The sequence below is a fragment of the Balaenoptera musculus genome, chromosome 6 (assembly GCF_009873245.2).
Source record: "Balaenoptera musculus isolate JJ_BM4_2016_0621 chromosome 6, mBalMus1.pri.v3, whole genome shotgun sequence".
Lineage (NCBI taxonomy): Eukaryota > Metazoa > Chordata > Mammalia > Artiodactyla > Balaenopteridae > Balaenoptera > Balaenoptera musculus.
This window is the reverse complement of record NC_045790.1, coordinates 85,830,432-85,845,334: the sequence shown is the minus strand read 5'-3', so window position 1 is coordinate 85,845,334 and position 14,903 is coordinate 85,830,432. Positions and strand designations below refer to the sequence as shown.

The following is a 14,903-nucleotide window of genomic DNA, read 5'->3' as shown; positions in this document are numbered from 1 at the left end:
AACTCCCTTTTCCCCAAGAGTGCTGGATCTCTTATTTGCACTTCCTTAATATGTACTCCCAAATATGAAATAATGCCTGATCTCTGAAGAATATGATAGTGATCATGACAGAAAGAATTAAGAATTTTCACACACTGATTAATGAGACCCCCAGCTCCAACACTTACTGGCTATGTAGACTGGATTAAGTTACTTTGACTCTTTGAGCCTGAATTTTTCCATCTGCTAAAATGGGATACTACCACCCCCCTCAAGGTTATTATAAGGGGTAAAATGTATGGAGAACAATAAATACAATGCTTACACAAAGAAGTCATTCAGTTATTGTAAGAGAAATGAACCTTGACTATTTACCTTCCCATTCAATTCATAATCACTCTGGTTTTGTTGTTGGATTTAGAAGTAATGAAAGAAACTGGTAGATGAATCCACTGGAAAGATGTCATGCTCTCTTATAAGAGTGTCTGTTTCCCCTGGTCTATTCTCTGCAGGTCAGTGAGATGTCAGCAAGGCAGAGCCAGCAGCTGCCCAGCTTGTACTGCCCTTATTGTCCAGGTTTCTGTTCCCTAAACAAAAGCCAGCTGTCAGCCTTAGGGTTTCCTGTCTATTAATGAATCATTTTTCACTTTTCTTCTCCTCGTCTTAAACATAGGAATGATCCAGAGAAACTAGATGCCTTCATTATGGACAAAGCCCTTCTGGATTATGAAGTGTCAGTAGACGCTGACTGCAAACTTCTAACTGTGGGGAAGCCATTTGCCATGGAAGGTATCAATCAGTCATTCTTGATTCACTTTTACTCGGAATGTGCTCAGTTTGCCAACCTAGCAAGTCACAAATGCCAATGTCAGAGGCAAAGACCTATTCATCTTCCCTGTTTTCATTTTCAGCTCTTAAGCACTCAGCTATTAAGTTGCTGAAGTTAGGTATTTATTTTCTCCCTACTCCACAAACATATTGTTATCCAATTGTTAGAAAAACAACAACCAAAACGCCATTGTTATCCAAACAATGTTGCTTTAGATATCTGGGAGTGGTGACAGTGTAATAAATAGGGAGTCCAGTTTTAATTTAATCTGTATTTTCTAATGTCCAAATCCTGTAATGAATCTGATGCTAAAACTAGAATGACTGCATTACAACTGGAAGGACCCCAGTGTTGATTTAATCCAATCTACTCAGTTTTATCCACAAGAAAGCCCAGAGACATTTTATCACTTCCTCATAATCACACAATTAGATGATAATACTAGAATTAGAATCCAAATCTCATGGCCCTTAAATAAATATTTCCACTATTGGAAAATAAGTAGAAAAAAATCAACTTTTGTGGTTTAGTAACCTCTAAGAGTCCTAAACAAAACCTTGTTTGGGACCTTGAGTTTGTCTTTCTTCCCACTGGCAGCAAATTTTTGCTTTCAATTTGGTCAACCAATCAATCAAACTTAAGGACCAAAGAAAGACTGCTTTGTCAGTAGCTCCTTGCATTCTGGACAACAGTTGATATATGGAGCTGGTAGCCTGAACCAGCAAATTTCACATCGCCCAGTTCCCAGCTTCCCTCCTCTGACAGTACATGCTGGCTCCCAAAACAGCCATACTCACTTGTCAGAAAGCACTTTGACTTGAAACAATCCCACGGGGGTGCCCAAGTCCTATTTCCAGAAAACTATACTTTCCTGTATGTTAACTAGTATATCGAGACTATTCAGATTCCAATTCCCCAACCACAGTTGGTCCCTGTCTCCCCTAAATACATCAGCAAATTTTTTACTTCAGTCTTCGTTTTTGTGATGAATGAGAATGTAACAGCTGATGCTGTTTCTTCGAGCCTTCTCCTAAGAGAAATCAATCCTCTCCTAAGAGAAATCAATCCCCTCTCCAGGCAAAGCTACCTCCACCTGAACCAGGAATAGAACTCAGGAAGAGAGAGATTTAGTGGTAGGGATCTTCTATTAAGATGACAGTCTGACACAAGAGAGAGGAGATATGGGGATATATGTATATGTATAGCTGATTCACTATGTTATAAAGCAGAAACTAATACACCATTGTAAAGCAATTATACTCCAATAAAGATGTTTAAAAAAAAAAATGACAGTCTGATGTAGCAGGGCACAAAAAGAAAAGCCAAAGAAAAACTAGAAAACCAAAGAACATTCATTATATAACCTCATTTTGATGTAACAGTGGGAAAATACCCAGTTTTTGTGGCATCTAGGGATATGGAAGAGATGTTACTTTTTTTTTTTCTGTCCTACATGCACTGGGTAATTGAGGTCCCTTTTGCCATTAGCAGCTGTTAACAATGAATTATCTGTAGTGGGCAAAAGAATGAAGGACTCTATTTTCCACCTTTGTCTTAGGGGGCAACTCTATCTTGTCAAAAGGCAGTGGTGAGATAGCTTGTTTGCCTCTGCTAGACCCCAGTGCCAGATGCCACACAATTAACTCCCCACTGGTTTCCTGTTTACATTTCCATCTGTGCTCCTGAGACTTGGTGTCTTGCAGTTCCCATCATCTCCAGATACCGCGTTGTTTTCAAAGGGGATAAATACAAAATGGCGCAAGGAAGTGCTCTCTCTGCAAGAGAGCAGAGAGACTACAGATTTGAATACAGAGAACGGTCTCGTCATTGTTGGCTTATTCTAAAAAAACCATTGCAGGTTTATTCTGGGTGAGGTGCAAATCAGAAATTTTAATTCAATACTGCCTCTGTGAACAAGTTTACAACCTAAAAGCAAAACTTTGTAAAACACAAAGGGAGGACACATAAGTTAAAAACAACATGATAGAGATACTAGTAAAAGTCTTGATTGCTGCTTTTAACAAAAAAGTTAATCTCATAGATTTTTATGGAATATTTCTCTCTCATGAAATTTTTAAAAAATATTATATGCTTTCCTTTAGCAACATTTAGGATTCGTGAACTTATGAAAATGTGGACTTTATTATTAATTAATTAGACTTCATAGGCATAAATATATCATAAAAGCAATTTATGAACAATTTTTACCCACTTAGCTTACAGGAATGTTTCATATGTCTATCTGTATCCTGTCATAGGACCTAGTATAATGCAAAGCATATATCAGTTATGTAATAAATGATGTATTACGTATTATATAACTATTAGGTTGTATTTGAAATAAGTACCTAATTCACTTATTATTGTAGGTAATCAAAAGCACCCTGAAGGTCTGCATACACTTTCCAAAGTGCTTAAATGACTTCGGGAAGTTAGGAAAGAAAATGGAGTCCACTGATTCCTTCATGCTGAATGTACATTCGCTCTCTGTAGTAACGACATTATACCAACTCGATGTGACTACTGAATACCCCTCCCAACTTCACCATCCTGCATTTATTTAAGGTTTAAAGGTCAAGTGGGACAAATGAAAGATAATAGTCCACATTGAGTTTGAAACCTTTTCGTAAGTCTTCAGTGCAGCAAACCAAAACTTTTAAGAATTCAAGAGCATATGGAAAGTCTCTGGTCATATTAAAAACCATACACCAGGGACAAAAAGACATATTGTGCACTCTGGAAAAAAAGAAAGTGTTGAGATAAATGAATACATGTCCCAAATTTACGCATTGGAGTTAGCTGACAGTAAAGGTCAAATGAGAAGAAAGAGTAATGGAACTGCACAGTACTGATTTGTGACCTTTCTGCTGAAGACTTTGCGCGTTTTTGAGTTTGTTCTGTTACTTGCTTTCCACTAATTATTTAATACAGTGCTTGGAGCACTAGCTCTGGAGTCTGAGTACTTGGGTTAGAATAGAGTTTCTTTTACTAACTGTGCTACATTGGGCAGGTCCTCATCTGCATAATGGGTTTGTGAATAGTACATCTATGACAGAGTTGTCGTGAAGAGTAAGTAAAATAATATGTGTTAAGCATGTACAAGCACACAGTAAGTGCCCAATAAATTATTATTATTATTCATTATATTGAATTAATAGATTGAGACCAATTCATTATAAATTATCCTAGGATAGATAGCGTTCATATATCTCAGCTTCACACACATACTTCTCTCTCCACTTTGATGTGCTGGGGGTAAGGGAAACCCATTTTTAAAGTCTCCTTTAAGGTTAGGACTATTCCAATATGTTCTCAACCATTGCCCTGCAGTAGCTAAATATGGTATTCCAAGGCCAGACCATAAAACAGAATTAATTTTTCTTCCTGAAGTCTTATTAACCCTATCTAAGACCTTATTTTCAAAATATCTATTTTCCAACCACATTTCAGGAAGATTTTTGAAGTCTATGAATTTCTAACTATACATTTGCTAGCCAAAATATATTTCCACCACTCTTAGCTGAGTAAAGCTGATTTATCCATGGGGAAAAGATCAGAATTCTATTCTGAAAATTGTTCTCTTGGGCTATTAAGCTGTATCCAATTTCAAGGGTGCCTGAAGCCTTCATCTCTAGGGTTGAAGGATTCCATTTTGCTTCATCTATCAACCACAAAATAGTCAACCTCGTCTTTATTGCAAAGCCACGTTTCTAATGATAATGAAAGCAACTCAGGCTGCTAAGTTGAGTCAGCAATTTAAAATTAAGAATTCTTTGACCAATGAACACAATCAAATTTGAAAAGCAGCTGATAAAGAGGACAAAAATGGTTTTACTATTTTATGTTTCTGAATAAAATTGATTTTTATGTCTTTTAACACATACCTCTTCAAATTGCCACATAACTTTGTTTTCCTGTTTCTCCCCTTGTTCCATATGCATAGTTTGTTTTAATTAGATAATAATAATAATTATTTATGCCAATAATTATTAAAATATCAATATTTAATATATGCATTAACAGAAAATTTTAAAGAACAGGAATCTATTTTTAGCGGTCAATTACAAATTAACCTTGACATGATGGAATGGAGTGATTTAATATTTATTATCTCCTATGTAGCAATTTTTTATAAATGTCTCTGCAACTTCAACATAGCTTTTTCCCTAAGGCAATTTTTATACTTTTGTTGTACTGCCAAAATTCTATTCTTAGAATATGTAAATTTATCATAAATATTAATTTCCAATTTTTAAACTTTCTTATCACGCATTTTGGTCTCATCTATCCAAAATACCACTATCAAGAATCACTCCAAGATGCCTTCTCTCATCCCTTCATCTGGTAGCAATCTCTCTCCTCCTAACAACAGAGTTTTCTTCATCCTCTTCGTTGCATCTTTGTCATTATATTTTATGTTTATTGAATTTATGACTCACCTCTCTTTTTTCTCAAGAAAAGTCCTATAACATTCTACCATGCTGTGTAATTATTTATGCATGCTTCATCTCCCCCGTGCCACCATGAGCTTCATATGGATAGACTTGGTGTCTAATTTAACTTGGTAAATTCCACAGCACTTGTCAGAGTGTCTGGGACAGAATAGCATTCAACCCCTGTTTGTGGAATTAATGAATAGATGAATGCAATAAATGCTTATCAAATGAAAAATGAAAACAATTCTGCCATGATTACAGTAACCTGTGCTGGAATTACTGGCTTTAAGGGGATTTTTAGGAGAAACAATATAGTCAGGGAGGGTCCTTGCTAGTTAATTTCCTCATTTATGTACAATCATATACCAATTGGGGCTGTACTTACACTATATTTACACAACTTATTGAGAAGTTTATGACAAAATCTGCCCGTGAATAATATATACTTGTGTCTGCTGAATTCAAACCACCAGTTTAGATGATTGTAGTTTTTTACTGCATTGCCTGGTTTAGGGAGATTATATCAATATGATTGTAGTGATAGGGCCTGTTTGAAGGGGAGGAATAGGTCAAGTATTCCTTTGCCTTGGTCACATGCTATAATGGATACAGTGGAGGGAGCATTGGTTTTAGACTCAAACAGACCTAATTTCAAATGCTAGCTTTGCCATCTATGAGCTGTGTGAACTTGGGCTGTATATTTATTCAATCTTTTTTTTTTTTTTTATAAATTTATTTATTTTATTTATGGCTGTGTTGGTTCTTCGTTTCTGCGCGAGGGCTTTCTCCAGTTGCGGCGAGCGGGGGCCACTCTGCATCACGGTGCATGGGCCTCTCACTGTCGCGGCCTCTCGTTACGGAGCACGACTCCAGACACGCAGGCTCAGTAGTTGTGGCGCACGGGCTTAGTTGCTCCACGGCATGTGGGATCCTCCCGGACCAGGGCTCGAACCCGTGTCCCCTGCATCGGCAGGCAGACTCTCAACCACTGTGCCACCAGGGAAGCCCTATTCAATCTTTAAGTCTCTACTCTGCATGGGTTCACATAGGGGTTAAACACATGCGGAATGGTATCTGGCACACAGTAGGGCTCAGTATGTTCTAGTTCTCATTATTAGAATCCCAGAGTGATTTAACTGACCTGTATGCCACACTCCAGTATGCAATCTTAGACTAGTGCATGATCTACAAAGTGGGGTAAGACATGTAAAAAGTTTATTATAGAGCAGTACTTGGTGTATAGTAAGCCCTCTATAAGTATTAGAAATTGTTGTTGTTGAAAATTATTGCCTCCAGGGGAAAAAATATAAAATATTCAGCAAACCTGACCTAATGATCCTGACCATCAACCCATACCCACCAGACAGTTCCAAGATCTTCTACTATTTGTTTGTATAAGTCCCAGTTCTTCTCCCTCAAGCTGGTACAAGCTGGGATGCCTCAGTTGTAATGAAATAATCATTATGCAGTGCATTGTTTAATATATGTCTCCCTAAGAGAGTGTATACTCCATGACAGCAGGGACCATATTTACCTTGCTCACTGCTAAATCCCAACCACTTAACACAGTGCCTATTCACTCATAAATATTTGTTGAATGGATGAATGAGTGAATGAATAAATGTGTGAATTAGTCAGTGAATATTATCATACACATGACTAGTATTGTGCCTGACATGTAAATAGGTACTGAATGAAAATCTGTGCAACTGAATTTGTCAATAGCATTCATTATAATAAAAGTTTCTAAAGAAAATCGGTTACTTCCGTATAGTTACCCATTACTTTAAAAAAATGTTATTTCATGGTAGAATCAGCAGAAGAACAGACTGCCTGTGTAAAGTCTTTTATTGTCAGTCTTGCCTTTCAAACCAAAACTACTAGGCACAAAATAGGCACTCAAAATAGCTCTTTGAATGGAAAATTCTAATCATGCTCTTGACATTGTCATCATTTCCTTGACTCGCCATTGTTAAGGAACAAACAAAATTACCAGGGGGAAAAAAACATATAGCTCTTTAAAACGCAAAAATTTTTTCTGTATTACTTATTTCCTCTCTTTTATTAGTTATACACAAATCTCAAGCCCTATATTTTTTAAAAAAGGATTTGTGTATCTGTAATTTAAAAAAAGAACAAAAACTAATGTCCTTGGAAATAAATTGTAAGATGGAATCATTGGGCTTCCCTGGTGGCGCAGTGGTTGAGAATCTGCCTGCCAATGCAGGGGTCACGGGTTCAAGCCCTGGTCCGGGAAGATCCCACATGCTGTGGAGCAACTAAGCCCATGCGCCACAGCTACTGAGCCTGCGCTCTAGAGCCTGTGAGCCACAACTACTGAGCCCGTGTGCCACAACTACTGAAGCCCACACGCCTAGAGCCTGAGCTCTGCAACAAGAGAAGCCACTGCAATGAGAAGCCAGAGCACCACAATGAAGAGTAGCCCCTGCTCGCCGCAACTAGAGAAAGCCCACACACAGCAAAAAAGACCCAATGCAGCCAAAAATAAATAAATAAAAATAAATTAAAAAAAAAAAGATGGAATCATTATAGCAAGTATTTGTTTCCATGAAGTATCTTTGGATTCTTGACAGCCTTTTGGTCTTTATATGCGAAAAAAGGAGCTAGCTATAGTTTCAGTTTGTCTTCCTCAATCATCTTGAGGGCAATACATCTTTTTTCGACTATGCTATCCAATAGCTACAGACAAAATGTAGGTAATTAGCTCTTTCACATAGCTCTTCAAAGAGATTAACAGTGAAGTAACAGTTTGGAAAGCAAGTAAAGCCCCATACTAAGTGAGGATACAGAGTCCAAGCTAATTAATAAAACTCTGACAACAATTACATCTTCTTTACGCTCCTCCTTCATCCTTTCCCCTTCCTCTCTTGCCTTGAATAACCATTGTCACAGATATTTGGTTTATCAATTCCTTGACTTTTTTCTGAATATACTTTTATCACATACATATGAATTCTTAAAAATACAGTGTTTTGTTCTGAATGTTTTTACATTTACACAATGGATTCAGGCTATAATCTTCTGGGATAGACCTTTTTCATTCAGTGTTGCTAAGAGTCATCCATATTATTCCATGTCATTCTAGTTCATTATGTTTCACACTATACAATATTCCATTGTGTAAACATTCCACAATTTATTTACCCATTCTCTCGTCAACATTTGGGTTGTTTCCAATTTTTGCTATTATGAACAATGCCTCTAAGAACATTCTTGTTCATATCTCCTGGTGTGGTTATGGAGGAGTTCTTTAGGAATGTACTTAAAGTTGCTTGTCTTAGAGCTTATAAATCTTCAACTATACAAAGTAATAGCAAACGGTTTTCCAAAGTGGGTACATCAATCTGCATTCCCACAAGCAACGAATAAGTGATCTTATTGATCTACATTTGTACCAACACTTGGTTTTATCAGATTCCCTTTTTTTTGACAAGTTTTTGCTGATGTTTTAGTACTTATGCTATATTGTACATTCACATGGTCTCATTCTATTATTAAAAAATAAAATAAAAGTAAAAGAGGGTCATGCATGACCAATGATAAGAGTATTTCATAAACCAGGGATTGTAATTCATCTAATTTTGTGTATTTAAGGTCCAGGGGAGGGGTTCTGGGAGAAGTAGATAGGGAATCCTAGCCCTGGTAAAGACCTCAAAGATGGCTTCTAAAGAATATCTTGAAGGGAAGGGCAGAAAGCCTTGGAATACAATGTGCCCCAGTACACACCACGCAGCTCATTCCTCTCCTTTCCAGACTCATCTCTTTTACTCAGAGAGGTAGCAGATCCAAGGTAATCATACCTTGGACATTTTTTTAACATCTTTATTGGAGTATAATTGCTTTACAATGGTGTATTAGTTTCTGCTGTATCACAAAATGAATCAGCTATACGTATACATATATCCCCATATCCCCTCCCTCTGGCATCTCCCTCCCACCCTCCCTATCCCACCCCTCTAGGTGGACACAAAGCACCGAGCTGATCTCCCTGTGCTATGCGGCTGCTTCCCACTAGCTATCTATTTTACATTTGGTAGTGTATATATGTCCATGCCACCCTCTCACTTCGTCCCAACTTACCCTTCCCCCTCCCCGTATACCTTGGACATTTTTGAGTCCTTTGGAGGAAAGATGGTGAAAGCTCACTATGCCCTTGTTACCAGGCCTGACAGCAACATCACGCAAGTGTGGTGGCAACATCTCAGGAACCTCTCAGGTGAAACACTCATCTGAGATTATATTTTCTCCTAGGATACGGCATCGGTCTCCCTCCCAACTCTCCTTTGACCTCCAATATATCCGAGCTAATCAGTCAATACAAGTCACATGGGTTTATGGATGTGCTATATGACAAGTGGTACAAGGTGGTTCCCTGTGGCAAGAGAAGTTTCGCTGTCACTGAGGTAAGGGAAAAACTGCTGATAATGTTGATGCTTTGTACAGCTTTACCTTGAAAAATATGAGGAAATGCTGTCATATGTGGCCAATAATCCAGGCTATTACATCTCCTAAGACTCACCATGGTATTTAGATTACTCCTAATTTCACTTGAAGGATGCCTATTCAATAGGAATTTTCTGTAAGACAAGTTTGTCTTGGATTTAACTGTGATGCTATTTTGATGAGTAAATGTCTGAATTTCTATTTTTTGCCTATATGTTATATCCACAAGTACAGAAGAAATGCTGTTCTGCATTACAGCAATAGTATCTGAGATTGACATTAACAGTGTTTGGTTTAACTGTTAATTGCTGGTCACAATGTGGACTTCAAAATATTCTCAAGATCTAACTTCCCAGTGGTCCAGTGATGAATCCTGCTTAGAGAAAGAGATATTAACTTATAACTGGTAATTCTTAGATAATCCTAGATTTTTTAAACTGAAAACAACCAATTCCCTTCTTTTACTGATGGAAAACTAATATCCAGAGATCCTAAGTGATTTGCCCAAGGCACACAAATAGTCAGAATCTACATCTTTTTATTGCAATGCTCTGCCTTTACGATGTAATTAGAAAGAAACCTGCAAAGTGAGCCAGAAATTGGATGATTAAGAGAGGAGATTAAAAGGTGTAACAAGAGCCACAGGCTCCAGTATTTAAAAGAGAAGCCAAATAAAGCAGTACGAGGTCTGCCTGACATTTAAAAAAAAAATCTAAAGCCAACAATAATGACTCCAAATAGCCTCTCTTCGCCAACAACTTTCACATTTGTATTTCAACACCAACTCTTCTTCTGGGCTCCAGAACCATATATCTACCTTCCTATTTGACATTTCCACTTGAATATCTTACAGGCATCTGACATTTAACTTGTCAGAACTGAACCCTGCTCTTCTCTCCTAAATCTGCTTTTCTCCCTGTGCGTCACATCTTGGATAATGGCACTTCTGTCCATCGAGTATCTCATTCCAGAAACTGGCAGGGATTCTTAATGCCTCCCACATCTCACCTTCTGCATCCATCAACAAGCCATATCTTTTCCTCTATAAAATATGCCTCAAATATGCCCATTTATTGTCATCTCCACTGTCATCTCTCTAGTCCAAGCCATCATCCCTCACCTGGACCACTGCAAAAGTCTCCTAACTGGTCTCTCTGTTTTCATGCCTGCCGTTCTCCAATTTGTTTTCCACATGGCAGATCACTCTCCTACTTAGAAGCCTGCGATGGCTTCCCATGTTAATTAGGGAACAATCTGAAATGCTGAATATGGCCTGCAGTGCCCTGCAGGACTTGACCCTGCCTACTTCTTCAGCCTCATCTCATGCAACTTTCCTTGTGGCTCATTACACCCCACCAAAATGGTCATTCCAGATGGAGATACACCAGTGGCTTTCCTGCCCTGAGGTCTTGACACATGCTGATGCATCCTCCTTCCCAGATACTCTTCCTCTCCCCAACTCCCGACATTTACCTAGCTAATGCCTTCTCATTATAAACTCCCAGCTGAAATCTCCCTTCTTCACAGCCTGCCCATAGTCCCTGATGCAATCTGAATCATATCTCCCTTTATAATCTCATATTATATCTTATTCAGAAGATGGTCATTGAGCAAAGATTTAAAGGAAGCAAAGAGGGAAATGAGGAATTAGGGAACTAGCATGCTCTGTTTCTTATCACATGACAAAAACTGTTAGGGACATTAACTCATTGGTTCTCACTACAACCCTGTAAGGCAAGCATTTTTATATTTTTTTGGAGATATTTGCATGGCTTTTCCTAAAAGAAATAAAATTGGGCTTACACTGGTCAGCTGAATTAATTCAGCCTAGAAAATAAACAAACCAATTGCTTAAACTGTGCAAAGAAAGCAACAAGCATTTCATGTTTCCTACCATTTGTTGTGACCATGGTTAACTCAAGCCAAAATCTCCAAGTGATTCAAAGTTGACAGCAAGACATTAGACAAGACGAAGGGAGCCTCCCCGTCATGCCCCCAAAGCCAGCAATACAGAATGACTGGCACCTCCCTGATCACAAGCATACCTCTAGGCTGTGCCATTTCAGAGGACCATCAGACCAAGACATCAGCTGGATGGACTGACTCCCAGGGCAAGCCTCTGAGGGTACAGGGCTCTTCAGGCTCAGAACCTAACTCCACCTGGGCACATACAGGGGAACATACTTTTGGAGACTAACAAGCACTAACATACATCTATTGATTCCAGTGTGAAAATATCTAACACAAAGCATGATAAATTTGAAGCCATACATTTCTGGACTTGCATCCTGGCTCTACCAATTAACAACTGAGTGACTTAACTGCTCTTAAGTCTGAATTTCTTCATCCATGAATGGATATGATAAAACCTGCCTTGTCATTTTGTTCTGGGAATAAGAGATCATTTATGGAGAGACCGAGTAAAAAACCTGGCATAGTAAATAATAGAAATATTAATACTTCCTCTCCTTCCATCAGGAAAACTTCCTGGGGTTCACAGATATCTTCAGGTATCTTTCTGCAGCTTTATTTAGAAGGAAACCTTCCCAGAAATTCTCCAGTAGATTTCCTCATATTCATTGGCCAAAATTACATCATCTGTCCATGTCTAAAGCCAATCAGTGGTGAGGGGAATGAGATCACCATGATAGATTAGCCAGTCGTGACTCATCCTCCAGGACTTATTAGCTGCTCCAGGGGCAGCTTCCCTTGAAATACATGGCCCCGTAGAGAATGAGGTTCTCTAAATGAAATGAAACGAAAGCAGGGTTCCCTTAGGAAGGAGGAGACAGGAGAATGAATGCTAAATAGGCAACCAACCACCTCTTCTACACTCTCTCCCATCCTACCCACTTCTAGTCATCATTACAATAAGGTATGTGGATTTAATCATATTCAAGAGCCCTCCACCTTTGATACAGTGATTACGGTCTTTCCTTTACATCATCCTGAGATGAGAATATTTAATATATTTACAGTATAGCATAATGGTTGAAAGCATGGGCTTTGGAAACAGTTCTAGGTTTGAACGCCACCACCTGTGTGATACAAGACATGTTACTTGTCCATTCTGAGCCTCAGCTTCTGCAAATTGGGGTGATAATGTCTACTTTATAGGATTGTGGTGAAAATTAAGGCAGATAATTAATGCTTATAAAATACTGAGCCTATATCCAAGTATGATAACCACAAAGTAACTTATATCCTTAAGGATGATGAGGTTTCAACTGTTCCAGGGCTGTAAGGATTTATCAGTAATTTCAAACAAAACCAAATTAAGTGTGGACAAAAAAGAAGGCAGATTTTGAAAAACAAACAAATAATCAGCAAAAGCCATAAACTGTTCAGATGATATGTGCAAAACACACCACATCTTTTTTCAACCATGGTTTTTAATGGGACAAATTCAGGGGAGAGGCATTTGGGAAATTCTGGATGTAGTGAGATGGAAGCAACTGGATAAGAGGCTGATATCAGGATCAAGTTATGGTTGTTAACACAACCCTGGGCCCATTTTCCAGGTCAGCTGAATTTGGAACGGGGCGAGAGGTAGTAATGAGGAGAATGGAAGAGAGGTGTACCCTTAATTGGAACTTCAGAGACAGAAATAAAGATTATAATAACATCCATGTGTGTGTAGAGATGGGGGTGCCACCCCCAGCTTCAGGGAATGTTAAGAACATGTATGGAGCACTTCTGAGTGATGGTGGCCTGCACTACTGCATATTCTGGTCTGTGCAGTTAACAATCTGCTTTGCAATGTTGCTCACCTGTGTGCATTTAAACGGAGTGCATACCCTTGTGCACTGACTGGCATGTTTGTCTTGAACAACCTAAGACAGAATTTCAGGATGTCACCCTCACAGAACCTAAAGGTACAATGTAATTAAATGAAACCCATCTTCAGCTCATTGGCTGAGCTTAGTCTCCTCTGTGAAGGCCCTGTGCCTGCTGGATTTTCTATCACTCAATCCATGAGTTTCTACCTGCTGTTTGGGTGGGGGGTTTAGCTTTCTCCCAGAAAAGGTCAGAAGGAAGCATGCTTGTCAGTACTTGCTTGCCATCCCTTTTGCCTCAAATGTCATACATTGCTGGGCTATTAGTGTGAAGAAAGTAGGACTGGATTTGAATTCAGAGAAGCCATATTTGAAGCCTGCCTCTACCATCCACTTGACTTGGGAAAAATCACTAACCCACCTCAGTCTCAGCTTCTTCATCTCTTCAGTAACTTCTTGTGAAGAGTTAATAAAATGGTAGTTTAATGACCACATCCCTCCTCCTTCGTCCTCCCCAGGGGGAGGGGTGCAGAGCACAGCACAGCAGAAGCAGGTATGTTCTGGAGGGTACCTCTCCCAACAGGTGCTCCTGAGAAAGACACTCCTCTGACCTCCCATTTTCCAGGTACAGTCCTAGTCCATGTATGCTGTCACAAAGTAATTAAACAATTTCACTCTGAAAAAAATATCCTCATTTGCCTAATGAATGATATATGGTCACCTAGTAACATGACATGAAAGATGCTTTTTTCCACCTGTTTCTCACAGTTGGACATTAATACTTGGTCCCCTGTCAGAACCTTGATCTATTCACCTCCCATCTCTTCGCAACACCAGAGCTGTCTAGTTGCAATCTCTTTGGAGAATAAACTCATTTTTTTTAATTTTAGGGCTTTATCTGCTCCCAGAGTCACCTAGGAAATTGCAGGTCCAATTCTGCAGGCCAGACTGCAGCAATTTTCAGAGAGGAATTTTAAACTGACCTCAGATGTTTCTTCACGATCCTCCTAGCATAGCTGTGCCTCTGCCCACAGTGGGCTCGGGGATCGATTCCACGGGGGAACACGTATGGCAGGCTTTAAATTGCTTTCATTTCCCTCTGACTCAGCAAAAAAATATAATTTTTTTTTTTTTTTGAGCCACTGACTGAATTTAAGAGTTCCAGGGCAACAGTTTTGTGAAATCTGTTATTTACAAATCAGGAAAAGGAAGGCAGCAGATCACAGCTTAGGAAACTCCCAAAATTCTTCAAGGAATTATTAAGATATATGATGATACCTCTTTTTGAAAGTCTCCTTTAAATATTGGGTTGAATAATGTGCCTTTTAACCAACTGGGAATAGTCAAGAAGGAAGAGGAAACAGTTTGGGCAGGGAATGGATAGCATACTCAAACAGTCTAAGGAGAGTTTTCAAGAAA

At 38.8% G+C, this 14,903-nt stretch overlaps 1 protein-coding gene across 1 annotated transcript in view; it reads left to right on the top strand.

Annotated features, from left to right (window-relative positions):
* Window positions 1-14,903, top strand: part of GRIN3A (glutamate ionotropic receptor NMDA type subunit 3A) — a 150,463-nt gene that overhangs the window by 105,962 nt on the left and 29,598 nt on the right. The window contains exons 5-6 of the mRNA XM_036856781.1: window positions 653-768; window positions 9,517-9,668. Of these exons, the coding sequence (XP_036712676.1) occupies window positions 653-768; window positions 9,517-9,668 (268 nt within the window). The remainder of the gene's footprint in view (window positions 1-652; window positions 769-9,516; window positions 9,669-14,903) is intronic.